The sequence below is a fragment of the Pleurodeles waltl genome, chromosome 1_2 (assembly GCF_031143425.1).
Source record: "Pleurodeles waltl isolate 20211129_DDA chromosome 1_2, aPleWal1.hap1.20221129, whole genome shotgun sequence".
Classification (NCBI taxonomy): Eukaryota; Metazoa; Chordata; class Amphibia; order Caudata; family Salamandridae; genus Pleurodeles; species Pleurodeles waltl.
The window spans coordinates 294,543,537-294,559,106 of NC_090437.1; the positions used below are offsets into that span (position 1 = coordinate 294,543,537).

Sequence of the window (15,570 nt, forward strand, 5' to 3'; positions counted from 1 at the left end):
TATTTTACTGCAAATATTACATTGATATTCTCAATGATGTTATCAAAGGTGTCATGAATGCTGTAATTTGTGGGTAATAAGCAGTGCATGGCGAGGGTGCGAGTTATAGTTACCTTAGGGCACGAGTTATAGTTACTTGAGATAACTCTAACAACAGGTGAATTTCTATGGTTTTGTACATTTAAAATGTGCGTCTAACGATAACGCTCCTGTAACCTTTGTTGTTTAAAGTGAGTTCCTATGGGTTTTTACATTCCATTTCTTCACTATAACGTCCCTGTAACCTTTGTTTTTTTCAGTGAATTTCTATGTTGTTTTTTTTAATGTATAGTAATTTTCATTACTTTACGTTAATCCAACCACTGCCACGCAGGGCCTCTGCAGTGGTTGGCGGCAGGGCCTAACCCCATATAAACACCCAACCTTGCGCCATGCACAGCCTTTACCCATACACAGTCTTCACCTGTGCAGGGTGAGGGTTGGCAGCCAGGCCAGGGCCAAACCCTGCGGCCAACCCCCCTAACCACCCAACCCCACACTGCCCACGGTCTTTGGCCATGCGTGGTGGCAGTTGGCTGTAACCTGTTTCTCTGGGTATGGGAATAGGGTGAGAGGGTGTATCTGGGGGTGAGAGCGTCTGTCTGGGTGTGAGAGTGGATGCATCAGTGTCTTATTGGGTGCATCAGTCTCTGTGTGGGTCTGTGAGCGGGTGCGTGAGGGTTTCAGTGGGTCTGTGAGTGGGTGTATGGGAGTCTGGGTGGGTCTGTGAGTGGGTGCGTGAGTGTCTGAGTCAGTCTGTGAGTGGATGCGTGAGTGTCTGAGTGGGTCTGTGAATGGGTGTATGAAGGTCTGAGTGGGTCTGTGAGTGGGTACGTGAGAGTTTGAGTGGGTCTGTGAGTAAGTGCATAAGGGATTGAGTGGGTGTGTGAGTGGGAGAAATAGATTGAAAAAGAGAAATTGAGAGAGAGAGAGAGAAAGAGAGTGAGAGGGAGCGAGATAGAGAGTTTTTTAGGCTTTGATGAATTATATACTTAGAATGAGATATTTCTGGACAAATTGAAAAGAAAAATGCATTTGTCAATTAATAAGAGTGAGATTACCTTTCAGTATGTGGATTAGGATCTGATGTTAAAAAAAATATATATTTTAAGTCCTAGCCTCTTTTTGTTAGTGTCGAGCGCACAAGCTCTCTGTGGGCTTTTTACCGCGCCCACCGCACGGCCTTCAGTTTTGTTGGTTGGTGGTCTTGCCGCTTAAAATTTGCTTGATTTCATTTGTGAAAGGCATGCATACGTCATGCCTTTTCCGGTGTTTAGCCCTCCTCGAGTGCACCAGCCAACTACTGAAAACAGATGAGGCTCCATGTTTTCAGCATGATTTTTGGACTACTTTTTATTTTTATATGCTACACAGCGCGATCACGCTGAGCAGTAGTCGAGCGCTTTGCATTACATCGACCCTGTTACATGGATAATCACACTTTTGCCAATACGTTTGACTGCGAGTGAACTTCTGTTTCCTTTTGTGTGTCTTCTTCACACTCATGGTGGCCGTCGGCTTGCTTATGTAAAACTGTATTCATTTTCACTTTCATTTTATGTGGCAATAAAAGTCCGGTTTTGACTTTACAACATTAATAGCTCTAAGTCGAGCAAATGCGAGACCCATTGCTTTGCAAATGCTTGTTTTTCTAAAACATTTTTTCCTGGGACCGGGCTGCCAACACTTCCTTTTTGAAGTGTTGGCACCCAATCAGATATCTATACGGGGGCAGTCGGATCCGTGTCCCTAGATATCTCTATTGTTTTACCTTTAATTTCTCCTAACGTACTAAACGGATTTACACCAAATTACAAAAAGCACAATCTGCGGACCAAGATCTAGCTTCCTGCCAAATTTGATGTAAGTCTGTTGGCATGTCTAAAGACCATGTGGAAAAATGAATGGGGAGAATGCATTTTGGGACCCTCCCTTTTTCTTGGCCATCGCTTGACGGTTCATTCCCAAACTTTCAAGACAGCAGCTGAACTGACCGAAGTATAAGTTCTGAAAAATTTGTGAAGATTGTTCAAGCGGCGCTAACGTTATTGGCAAAACGAAAAACACTCTGTCTATGGAAATAGGTCTTAACTATAACTACGTAGTGGCGACTACCACTAGGTTTTATCTATCTATCTATCTATCTATCTATCTATCTATCTATCTATCTATCTATCTATCTATCTATCTATCTATCTATCTATCTATCTATCTATCTATCTATCTATCTTTACTATTTAGAACTCCATATCTACGTACCTACTTAGATCATCAATGTACATAAATATAGAGTTAAGAATAGTAATTCTATTGTTACCTATATACATTTTTCCTGACTTCCTGACAGTATAGTAGTAGTCCATATCTGGATTTTTTTGTAGATCAACATAAAAAACTTAATAATGCGTCAGACAAGCCCATTGTTGGATGCAATAGCATAAATGATCGAGAGCAGTGGTTCTTAATTTGTGATCTTAATAAGGGAGGTCCGCAACAGTTTTACAAAAATAAATAATACAATTAGTAAATTAAAATGAGTAAACTATAAACATAATAAAGAAGCAGAACTGAAAAAATTAGAACTTTTTATATATGTGATTCTGAATTAAGCAAAATATTGCAATATTTGAGTATTTGTTTGATGTACACTTGCTTTTGTATTTTTGTGTTTTGGTTTGAGGCTCAAATCACAGAAATGTCTTAGGCCACCGTTCCCAGCTTCAGAGAATGGCTCAGGGTGCCCCTAGATTACAGAAGTTATTCAGTGGGGGCCACACAAGTCAAAAGGTTAAGAACCGCTGGTCCTGAGTCATAAATGTATTGGATTGATTTATGTGTGCAGCCCCCATGCAGATGTAGGTACACTGAGATTTCAAGTGCATTTCTGATAAGGGGGTTTCCATTTCCGTGCATGTTCTTTTTGTGAGTGAGTTATACAGCGTAATTTTTCAGAAACATTTGCTTCACAATAAAATATGCAGAGTAATGCTAACGCAAGCGTGAATGTATCTATAATTCGAACTAGCAAATCAGCTTTCTGAAATCATGTAGCTTGTGCACATTTGTAGGCTCTTCAATCACATGTTTACAACCGCTCACAGCATTCATTGTAGGCACCTCAGTGCACTTGGGAAAAAACAAAATGTGGCTATGCTGCTTTTTCTACAGGTTTTAGCAGCTGCCTCTGCACTATTCAAAGCACAACCTTGCACTTAATTTAATTTGATTACCTTAGCAGTGTTGAGGGCAGCTCCATAGCCAGTGGAAAATCCACAGCCAATCAAACACACTTTATCCAGTGGGGCGGTATCATCAATTTTGACGACAGAGGTCTCAGCACACACGGTGTACTGAGAGAAGGTACTGGTGCCCATGAAGTGGTAGATCTGCTTTCCCTTGCATGTAAAGCGGCTGGTGTTGTCGGCCATCAGGTCTTGATCAGAAATGGCAGTTTTGATTTTGCTGAAAAAAAGAAACACTCAAGGCAGTCAACACAATGAAACAATGTAAACCTAACTGCATCAGAATGTGAACATAGTAGCAGAACAGTTGCTGCAACCGGACACCAGGGCAAGATTTATACAAGGATTATGGTACCATGGGTCACATAAAGGTGACACAAGGGCAATGCAAGCCTTAAGGAAGATATACTATGCAACACAGGTCCACCTTGCGTGTCTCTGTGTGGCATAGTAAATCTGGAGTAACGCAAGGCAGCACAACTGCTGCCTTAAGTTACTGGGAAGGCACTCCATTGGTTGATCATGGTTGTTCTCATGTAGCCCCCCATGATGTTGGTGCATTCCCTGATTTACTAACATTATTATACCTGGGAATGTGTAAAAATGTTATGTTTTCCTGGGGAAGTTTTTCCTCTTTCTATGTGTGCTGCACTTTCCAGCACATGTTGAAAGAGAAAAAAAGTCTAAAGATTGTTTTGTGCAGGAAGGTGCCCCTTCCTGCACAAAAACAATGCTGCCTGCAACATAGCCACCTTGGCACCATTGAACAAAAGTGCCTGTGTTGGCACTAGGCTGCACTGTGTGTGTCAATGCAGAGATAGAGCATTAATGCCCTATATGTTCATGCCCACTGTGTGGCACAGCACAGAAAGTTGTCTTGCTGCGTTGAGCTGCATTACATCTTTGTAAATCTGGCTCTGGGTCTTGTTAAGAGTGTCCTGGTGCATTGTTGGTAATTCTGGACCCCAGTGTTAGTTATACTTAGGGTTCCACTATCGTTGGGGGAATTAATGCAGATTTCAGGTAGAACCCTGATAATTCCCTGAGTAATGAGAAATTGTCAATGGAATCAGTAATTAGGTCTCCGATTAACCAGGAAATCCTCATTACCTCCTTGTCAGCTTCTTTCCTTCCGTCCTATCTGAATTTGTGAAGGTCCAGTTCCCTAGAGATAGACCTTCTCTACTTGACCTCTTTCTATTTCCCTTTTATTGTTTCTTCTCCCTCCTCAACAATAACTCCCTCTTCTGTCTACTTTGATTTGTTTTCAATGTATAGCAGATACATAGAAGCGAGGTTCCCTGGATGTTGTGCTTTAGCAATTTTGCAAATTAAAGGCCATGTAATGCATTTGCATATTCCTGCTTGGGGCTTGTCTTTACTTTTAACGCCTTTATAATGATCTCCCTTTGAACCTCTTTTTTCTCCTTTTGAATTTTTGTCTCTGTAAGCTTCATTCCTTACTTGAAGGGTGAGTGTTCTTTGGGGCCTTATTATGCCATGCCTCAAATTTACAGGTCTTTTTGTCCAACTTTTACCTGTATGTCTCATCAAAACAGAAACTAATTCTCCTGCACAAGGTATTCTCCTTAAGAGGTAGAGTTACTTTAACATTTCCTGTATGTCCACAGAGCCTTTAACAATATGTCCAGACCATACTTTGTTTTTTTCTTAAGATGTTTTTTATGTCAGATTCAGGCCTTCTGGAAAATGTGATAGTTGCAAACTTGATCCAAAAGAGTAGGGTACTTACAGTGGGCTAACAACCAGTCTATTCTGATGCTGGAGGTAACTTATTCAGTACAGACTGAGGGTAGATCAACTACACCAGTAGCACATGGAGTTGGAATTAAAGAAATACGTGTGATGTCACATGTTCTGTACCCAACACTTTCGTAAAACATAATAATATAGTAGTGCACAATCCAATGGTAAACAACAGACTAAGGGCCTGATTTAGATCTTGGCGGAGGGAAATACTTTGTCACAAACATTTGTGACGAAGTATTCCCTCTGCCAAGACCTAAATCAGCCCCATTGTCTTTCCAGAAGGATAGCAGGTTTAGGCCGAGTCTGATTTCATCCAGCAAATGGTTCCAAGATCTTAGTTCTTACAAGGCCTGGGCCAGAGTTTGAGAGTTTTTCACTTTTAGGATTCCGTACCATATCATCTATTGACAGTTCGAAACATTAGTTTCATTATCAAAGAATACATAGTTGAACATTCAAAACAGAACAATTTACTCGTTAAAAACAACTTAAAAGAGAAGTAAATATCTTTAAAAATCACATACAACATACCATCCAATAGTTATAATCTCATTAGAAAATGATCAGTACAGAGGTTCGTCTGGGACATTTTGTGACTAAGCTATATACAAGAATTTCGAAACAGCCATCACCACGATCAAGGAAATGTCACTTTTACATATTCTATAGGCTTCTCCTTAATGTAATCCATTTACTTCTAGATTTGGCATAGAGGGGGCAGAAGAACATCAAATGCCCATCAGTTTCTGGTATATTTTTGGAGTAAAGGCAATAGTCAGACCCCTGGTTCATCTTCCCCCAGTGAGTGGTGAAAGCTGCTACTGGGGGGGTCTCATACCTAAATTGGTGGTACAACGAAAATGCTTGTACCGGTCAGAGAAAGCCCAAGAATCCCTTAGCCTTGCTTACAGATCTGTGAAGTAAAAAAAGCACTTGATAGGCTGCCTATAGCGGTGGAGTGCTCCCTATGACTGACACATTTCTCCTGTGCTAGGTTTTACCTTTAAGTGCATCACCTGGGCAGATAGAGTGGGGCTCTCACCAACATTTTTCCAGGCCGAGATCTATTCAGGCTCTTTTAATCTGTCCCAGCCATTTAACTTTCTCTACCCTGTTGGACTTGGTAACTTCCTGCCAGCCCTCCCTAAGATATAGCAATTTGTGAGTGCTCCAAATGCGCATCCAATACAGCAGGGATCTTGTTGTTATCAGCATTGCTATTTCAAGGATACAAAGATCCAAGCACAGTGGGAACAATGGTGATCGCTTCCCGAAACCAAGGAGACCTCTAAAAAATGTATTTTCCGTTACATGCTAGGAGCTAGTATTACAGTGGCCTCGTAGTTCTACACCATAAAGTGCTGCTCCCCTAACTTGAGCTTTATAGATTTCCACTGATTGGCATACAGAGGACCAAGTGGCCTTTTTGGCAAATTGTATGTATGGCTCCAGCTCTATGGTTCACTACTAGACTGCTCTTTAACATATGGGAATCCCAGGATCCAGTTTCATCTACCCTAATGTCCAGGTAGTTGAACTCCCGAACTGTTTTCAAATCTTTGGATCCCACCTTAATGACCCCTTTCACTCTGACTCTCTTGGAATAGGTCCTGTATTTAGTCTTGGATGTATTAGTTTAAGAACAAAGGCCCTCATTATGAACAGGGCGGTCGCAACCGATGTGTTCATGCTGGCGGTCAAACTACTGACCACCAGTGTCCCCGGATCCCCGCCGGCCGTATAATGAACATTCCTGTGGGCCGGCGGGTGGAAACATTGTTTCCGTCCACCGGCTTACAGGAATGCCTGGCGGGGACATTGACGTCGCCTCCCTGAAAATCGGGCAGTGACCTGCGCGATGGGGCACTGCAAAGAGGCCCCTGCACTGACCATGCCAAGTGCATGGGCAGTGCAGGGGTCCCCAGGGGTGCCCCGGTGCACCCCCTCTGCCAGCCTTTCTCTGGTGGGGAAACCCACCAGGGAAAGGATGGAGAATTAGGGATCATTATCCGAGGGGCAGCACCGCTGCCCTGTCGGACAATGATTCCGACCGCCGCCAGGCTGCCTGATGGAGGCAGCCTGAAGGTGAGTGAGAGCCGCCAATGGCGGCCCTCATAGTGTTCATTAGGTGGCGGTGGCCCGCCATGCCGCCACCGCCGGCATGGCAGGCCACCCCACCATGATCATAATGACCGCCAAAGTCGCCACAAAACTTGTCTAAGCAATCAATCAGATTTTCAAGGCCCCTCCTGGTTTTGGACAACAACACTGTTTCCTCTGCAATGAGGAGTGCTGATATTTTTCCACAAACCAGGGTAGGGGAATCATTAACACAAGTCAAAAGATAGGAAATACAGTTATTTATAATAAGAGAAAAAGAGTTGGGGCAAGGACGCAGTCCTGGTGCACAGCTTGGCCTACAGGAAAAGCCTCAGTTAATTCTCCATTCGTGCTCTACCAAACTTTGGCAAAATCTCCCTCATATAGCAATCAAATTAAGTGCAAAAGGTTTGGAGGGGTTCCCATTCTAAGAAGCACCTCCCACAACTTTCCTCTGGGCAGAGAGTCAAAAGCAGCACACAGATCGATAAATGCCACAAAATGTTCACCCTTGGCCAGTTCCACCATCTTCCATTTAACCAAGAGGAACCGGAAGGCCCGATCAACGACACTAATCCTGTGCTTAAATACTGCTTGCAGGCCCAACAGGATATGTTTTTCCTCACACCAGTTCAACAACCACTCAAGTACCTGCTTGCAAAAGATCTTTTGCAGATTATCTATTAATCTAATTGGCAGTAGTTGGAGGGAATGCTAGGATCCCCCTTTTTAAAAATTGGCACAATCCCTGCCCCCTCTCCATGACACTGGGATTGCATCTTCTGTTAAAATGACATTTGAAACCACATTGAAGTAGGGTGCGCAGACTGCAAGATCCGATTTAAAAACATCTGCTGGGATTTTGCCAAGATCTGGCACTTTTTCAAGTTTAAACGAAGCCCCAGCTCACTCAGTTTCCACAAGTGAAAAAACTACTGGGAAAAGAGTCAAGTTCATCGTGCTAGAGGGACTCTCAAACCGCGGACACACTCAGTGGCAGTGGATGGGGAGTAAAATCTCCCAAAATGGGGGACCCATTCACAGGGTAGGATTGTTGTTTCCAAAGGTTTACCCGCTCTTCCGTCACCCATACTGACCAGAGACAGGAATTTCTTCTGGTCATTTGCTACAGCGACGTCAAGGAGATCAGACAAAATAACATAATTCCAGGCTGCTTTTGCTTCCATTAGAACAGACCAGTAGATGGCCCTCTGTTCCCTAATGGCTTGTGTGTTCCCTCTTTTATAGCTTTTAACAGGTTGGCCTGTACCTTTTGCACAGGCCATTAAAACAACCCCTCAAAGTCGTTGGTTTCCCTTAATTTAGAAAATACCATTCTGTGCTCAGCTAAGATCAGGCAATTGTTCCCTGTAAGGAAATGCCTCCTTGGCATGGTTACCCCCTGACTTTTTGCCTTTGCTGATGCCAAGTTATGATTTGAAAGTATGCTGAGGCCTGCTAACCAGGCCCCAGCACCAGTGTTCTTTCCCTAACCTGTACCTTTGTTTCCCCAACTGGCACACCCTGGCATCCAGGTAAGTCCCTTGTAACTGGTACCTCTGGTACCAAGGGCCCTGATGCCAGGGAAGGTCTCTAAGGGCTGCAGCATGTCTTATGCCGCCCTGGGGTCCCCTCACTCAGCACAGACACACTGCTTGCCAGCTTGTGTGTGCTGGTGGGGATAAAATGACTAAGTCGACATGGCACTCCCCTCAGGGTGCCATGCCAACCTCACACTGCCTATAGGTATAGATAAGTCACCCCTCTAGCAGGCCTTACAGCCCTAAGGCAGGGTGCACTATACCATAGGTGAGGGCATAAGTGCATGAGCACTATGCCCCTACAGTGTCTAATAAAACCCTTAGACATTGTAAGTGCAGGGTAGCCATAAGAGTATATGGTCTGGGAGTCTGTCATGCACAAACTCCACAGCACCATAATGGCTACCCTGAAAACTGTGAAGTTTGGTATCAAACTTCTCAGCACAATAAATGCACACTGATGCCAGTGTACATTTTATTGTAACATACACCCCAGAGGGCATCTTAGAGATGCCCCCTGAAACCTTCACCGACTTCCAGTGTGGGCTGACTAGTTTTAGCAGCCTGCCACACACCAGACATGTTGCTGGCCACATGGGGAGCCACTCTGTGGCTAGTAACAAAGCCTTTACTGGGTGGAGGTGCTTCTCACCTCCCCCTGCAGGCACTGTAACTCCTGGCAGTGAGCCTCAAAGGCTCACCCCCTTTGTTACAGCACCCCAGGGCACTCCAGCTAGTGGAGTTGCCCGCCCCCTCCGGCCACGGCCCCACTTTTGGCGGCAAGGCCGGAGGAGATAATGAGAAAAACAAGGAGGAGTCACTGGCCAGTCAGGAAAGCCCCTAAGGTGTCCTGAGCTGAGGTGACTCTGACTTTTAGAAATCCTCCATCTTGCAGATGGAGGATTCCCCCAATAGGATTAGGGATGTGCCCCCCTCCCCTCAGGGAGGAGGCACAAAGAGGGTGTAGCCACCCTCAGGGCTAGTAGCATTGGCTACTAACCCCCCAGACCTAAACACACCCCTAAATTGAGTATTTAGGGGCTCCCAGAACACAGCAAGATAGATTCCTGCAACCTAAGACGAAGAAGGCCTGCTGAGCTGAAAAACCTGCAGAGAAGACGGAGACACCAACTGCTTTGGCCCCAGCTCTACCGGCCCCACTTCAAAAGAACTGCTCCAGCGACGCGTTCCACAGGGTCCAGCAACATTTGAAGCCTCAGAGGACTACCCTGCATCTAAAAGGACCAAGAACTCCTGAGGACAGCGGCCCTGCTCCACAAAGACTGCAACTTTGCAACAAAGAAGCAACTTTGAAAGAACACACGTTTCCCGCCGGAAGCGTGAGACTTTGCACTCTGCACCCGACGCCCCCGGCTCGACTTGTGGAGAACAAACACTACAGGTAGGACTTCCCGGCAACTGCGAGCCCGTGAGTAGCCAGAGTTGACCCACCTGATCCCCCACAGTGACGCCTGCTGAGGGAATCCAGAGGCTCCCCCTGACCGCGACTGCCTGCTTCAAAGACCCGACGCCTGGTAAGGACACTGCACCCGCAGCCCCCAGGCCCTGACGGATCCGACCTCCAGTGCAGGAGCGACCCCCATGTGGTCCTCTCCCTTGCCCAGGTGGTGGCTACCCCGAGGCCCCCCCCCTTGCCTGCCTGCATCGCTGAAGAGACCCCTAGGTCTCCCATTGGACTACATTGCAAACCCGAAGCCTGTTTGCACACTGCACCCGGCCGCCCCCGTGCCGCTGAGGGTGTACTTTTTGTGCTGACTTGTGTCCCCCCCAGTGCCCTACAAAACTCCCCTGGTCTGCCCTCCGAAGACGTGGGTACTTACCTGCTGGCAGACTGGAACCGGGGCACCCCCTTCTCCATTGAAGCCTATGAGTTTTGGGCACCACTTTGACCTCTGCACCTGACCGGCCCTGAGCCGCTGGTGTGGTAACTTTGGGGTTGCCCTGAACCCCCAATGGTGGGCTACCTTGGACCCAACTTTGAACCCTGTAGGTGGTTTACTTACCTGCAAAACTAACAAACACTTACCTCCCCCAGGAACTGTTGAAAATTGCAGTGTCCAGTTTTAAAATAGCTTATTGCCATTTGTGTGAAAACTGTATATGCTATTTTGCTAATTCAAAGTTCCTAAAGTTCCTAAGTGAAATACCTTTCATTTAAAGTATTGTTTGTAAACCTTGAACCTGCGGTTCTTAAAATAAACTAAGAAAATATATTTTTCTATATAAAAACCTATTGGCCTGGAATTGTCTTTGAGTGTGTGTTCCTCATTTATTGCCTGTGTGTGTACAACAAATGCTTAACACTACCCTCTGATAAGCCTACTGCTCGACCACACTACCACAAAATAGACCATTAGTATTACCTCTTTTTGCCACTATCTTAGTTCTAAGGGGAACCCTTGGACTCTGTGCATGCTATTTCTTACTTTGAAATAGTGCATACAGAGCCAACTTCCTACATCTGTGCTCAGCTAACATCAGACAATTGTTCCCCCAGTTAGTATAGATGCTATCCATGCAGTTGGCCATGACTGAATATAAGGCCTTGACTCCCTCTAGTGAAGATCCCACTGTTTCCCATTTAACATTCCTCATGTAGTTTGTAGTTATTCCTATTAAAAATGTTGATGATCATCAGGGGTTGTGAATTTGGGTGGGGGAGAATTAACCCTATGACATCAGGGGAATCCACATTGAGAGTCATGATTGAGTAGGATAGAGTAGTTCAAAGCAGGGCTAGAAGACCCCCAGAGGGGCACCCAACATTAGATTTATGCTGGGATACTGTAACTTTTATAGCCACTCCTATTCAATTGGTCATTGCCCTTGTCTCTTGAAATAAACAAATGTCATGGCCATCGAAGAGGTTGCCCCAGTCAGGATCACCTAGTCTACCTCTAATTCCTACGATGTTCCAACTCAACAGGGTTGTTTGTGGAGATGGAGGGAAGAATGCTACAAAGGGATATCCACAGCATCCATGCAAGGGCACTCTCCTGTATTGAGGGGCAATGGAGGTGGCCGATGGACATAAAGCACTGGGGATAGACCGTAGCATGTGGTTTAAAGGCACATTTTTAGCTAGGCTAGAATTAAAACTGGGGCTGTCCAAGTGAGAGGTCCCATTCCTACTGTGACTCATTGTGTTAATATGAAGTAAATCAACCTCAGTTAATGGAGAGGGAGGTTCTATTAAGACGGGGGTGTCCCGCTAGCCAACACTTGTTCCCCGTATCCAAATTTGTTGGCCTGCAGGAAAGGGTTGAACGGCAGGCCCATATCTGCCCCTCATAAGGCAACAAAATCAACGCAATGGTAGGAGGGAGAGGTTAGATCCTAACAGTATTGATATGTACAGCTCTTAAGAAGGTTGTGGACAATGGTTGGGTCCCTAAAATTTACAACAATACATTCACCCTTGAACAACTTAGTCAAAGGCCCCACCCAATCCACCCTCCCAATCATATAGATATGCCTGGTGGGTGAATAGAACACGCCAGCATATTTACAAAGCCGGTGCATGGTTTTAATTTTTTGTTGGGAATAGGATTCCTCAAAACAAATTGCTACGCAAGGCACGTTAAACAATATGGCAACATAGAGACAAGTGTCTGGTGAGAAGGTAAATGATGTTGGTTTGCACCATTGGGCTAGATCCCTGTTTAGGCATGGTGCCCCTCCCGCCGATCCATACCACTCAATGCCCCTTCTAATGGCCCCAGGTGGTGGTGTTCCACTCTTCCTGACTTACCAGAGGGGAAGCTATTTCTACTGGCAGGTACTTCAACTGTGGGCTTCAGTTACTGGCTCGCTGGAGCCCTCATAGTGGACAAAGGAAGACTGGTAGTCTTATCAACAGACAGCATTGTGCAGAGTTTAGCTGTTGTGTGCTTGGTGGTTAATGAGTGATTTAATTTCTGAATCTCAGACTCTATCGCACCCAAGCACTGGTATATGGGCTCCAACTTGTCCAACACGGCCTATTCCCCAAAGTCTGTAATCCTACATGTGGCTTAGCCAATTTCCCATCTTCAAGTGCCCCTCTGCCACCTGGGCTGGAGGGCACAGCCTCTTACATTTGGTATCGGCAACTACCTTCTTCCTTTTGCCTCCTGTTCCTTTAGATGTCTCTGATCTCGCATGGTGGGGTGCGGAATGTGATGCTGCGCTGGGGCCCCTTCTGTCTTCTTTGATGGAGCTGTGGACATACAAGCGATTGAGCAGTCCAGTTCTAAAGTTAGTTCTCGGAGCCAAAGTGCCCAGGGACGTCCCAGCCACTGATGTTGGTGATAGCCTGGGTTCACAAACAAGGGGCGAGGTCAGGGAAGACGAGAGTGCTAGTTGGCGTTCACTCAAGTCAATTTCCTTGCTGATGAACCCCACCGCTCTCTGCAGAAACCCATCTAGCGTCGAGCCCAGAGGTACCTTCGAACCATTCTCCAGCACTCTCTGCTTCCCGATGCTGACTCAGATACAAATGATTACAAAAAAGAGCAAACAGAACGGATAGTACGACACTGGAGATGTCATGGTAAACGACCCTATATGTCTTTCTGCTACACAACACAACATTGAGAACTTTTGTAAACAAAAAAGTCACCTATTCCTATATGGGTATTGAGTATATAAAATCTTCTAGAGGCTGTGCTAATACTTTGTCCTTGTTGTGCTAAAGATATGGGGACTACATCTGTTAAATGATAAAGTCGTGATAAAATGTCTCACATGTGTGTCTACAGGTTTGACATTGAAAGGTTAAATACTCCTCAGCTAGTGGTGGCATTACAATGAAGAGTTAACCATGTGAGGGAGAAACGTGAACTTGAATTTCAGTTACATATACATTTGAACAGCCGCCTCATGTTTTACAATTTTGAACTCAGCCCATGAGGTCTTACGAGCTTTAGCAAGGAGACCCAAGTTAATCTTTAATCCTTAAACAAACACAAAACTTCACTAACAGCGATACCCTTGCCATTTCAAAGACCAAAAAGGGATCATAGACAGATAACTACCAAAGTCACACAAATCTACTGCCACCCCACAACACAAATATAAAACTTGTTAGAAAAATTCAAGTTCATAGACCTCTACAGAATTAAAATCAAAACCATAATGCCAAGAGACATTCTCATAAGTAAAGGAATGGTGTCAAAAACCTGTTTTCTGCCCGGATAATAAAAAGCCGTGTAACATATGACAGGCTTCATGTATGCATACTCACAGCTATAATTTGCAGGTGTTTGGTTAACCCTAAAAATATCTCATGTGGGAATGTGGGGATATATTTATGAGAGGCTTGTACCGCCGAAGCGTCACTTTTTTTAGGCTTCGGTGGCACAAGCCTCTCAACCATATCTATGAGGCCATGCAAAACCATTTTGTGTGGCTTTGCATGGCCTCATAAATATGGAGTAAGATAAAGCAGCGCCAAGTCGCCGCAATGTCTTACTCTCTGCCAGGCAGGTGTATCATGGGCGCTGTGGTAGGTTTCCCATGGATTTTGAAGCTGCCCCAGATTTACTTAACAATGTAAACCTGGGCAGCGCCAAAATCTTACACCTCCAAGAGCACACGTAACAAGAACAAATATTTCCATTTCTCCTTGTGTTTTCTTCACTTTCCAGGTCTGTTCCATTCCGCAGCACACGTAGAAAGAGGAAAACACCTCTCTGGATTGTTTTTGTGCAGGAAAGTGTCCCTTCCTGCCCAAAACAATTCTGCATGCAATGCAGGCACCCTTGCACCTTGCAAGGGTGCCCGTGTTGGCGCTAGGCAGCACATTGCACTACAGCTCAGGGTGAAAGGACAGGAATTGTCTGTATTTCATAAATACAGTGCATTTCTGCCCTTTCAACATTGACGTAGGGCAGCGCCCCAAGAAGACTTGTGGCGCTGCCCTCCACCAATTACCCATAAATATGGGACCTGGTTTACTCATGTCATAAATGACCTATAACAGAGGTTCCCAACCTGTGGTCCATGGACCCCTGGGGGACAACAAAGCCTCATCACAGAGTCTCTTTGCCTGTGTAAAACACAAAAGAAAGGTGAGAGTTTTAATGTGCACTTGCTCTTTAACCTACCTGGTGTAGCCAGGGCAGTGTTGTTTTTGCAATCACATCCAATATGATTTTTAAAATTGATCACATTATTTAAAAGAAAATAAGGGAGTTTGGGGTGCCAAACCCATGAAAAAATTTGATGCCACTCAATGTAATGGTCACGAGATTTAGGCCCTCATTACAACTCTAGCGGTCGGCGGTAATATGGTGAAAAGTACTACCAAAAGGCTGGTGGTACTTTCCACCATATTATGACATTGGTGGATTGGCTGTAGCCAAACTGCCAATGTACCACACCAACCGCCACGGCGGTAACGGCCGCCGGGCTGGAGGTATCAATGTCCAGCCCGGCGGCCGTCACTGTACCACCTGCAGGATTATGACCCCGCGTACCGCCATGGTTTTCGTGGCTTCCTTACCGCCACGAAAACCATGGTGGTAGGCACTATCAGTGACAAGGAATCCCTTCCCTATCACTGATAGAGGTCTTCCCCACATCAGAGTCCCCCACACATCCTTCCTCTCCAAACACCCCCTACTTTCATGCCCCCTTCATACACGCATACACACACCCAATCCCATATTCATTCACGCATGCATACATCCATTCACACACACATCCACAAACACTTTCATACATACAAGCAGACACGCATTTACAGAACACAACATACACTCACTCACACCTCCATACATGCATACACATTCAAAACATAACACACACCCGCATACACACAAGCACAAACATACACACACACAAAACACCCCTCACCCCCTTCCTCTGTCAGAGCA

General features: G+C 45.2%; 1 protein-coding gene across 1 annotated transcript in view; it reads right to left on the minus strand.

Moving 5' to 3' along the window:
- Positions 1 to 15,570, minus strand: part of LOC138299788 (all-trans-retinol dehydrogenase [NAD(+)] ADH4-like) — a 195,055-nt gene that overhangs the window by 51,735 nt on the left and 127,750 nt on the right. The window contains exon 5 of the mRNA XM_069238346.1: positions 3,270 to 3,501. Coding sequence (XP_069094447.1) covers positions 3,270 to 3,501 — 232 coding nt within the window. The remainder of the gene's footprint in view (positions 1 to 3,269; positions 3,502 to 15,570) is intronic.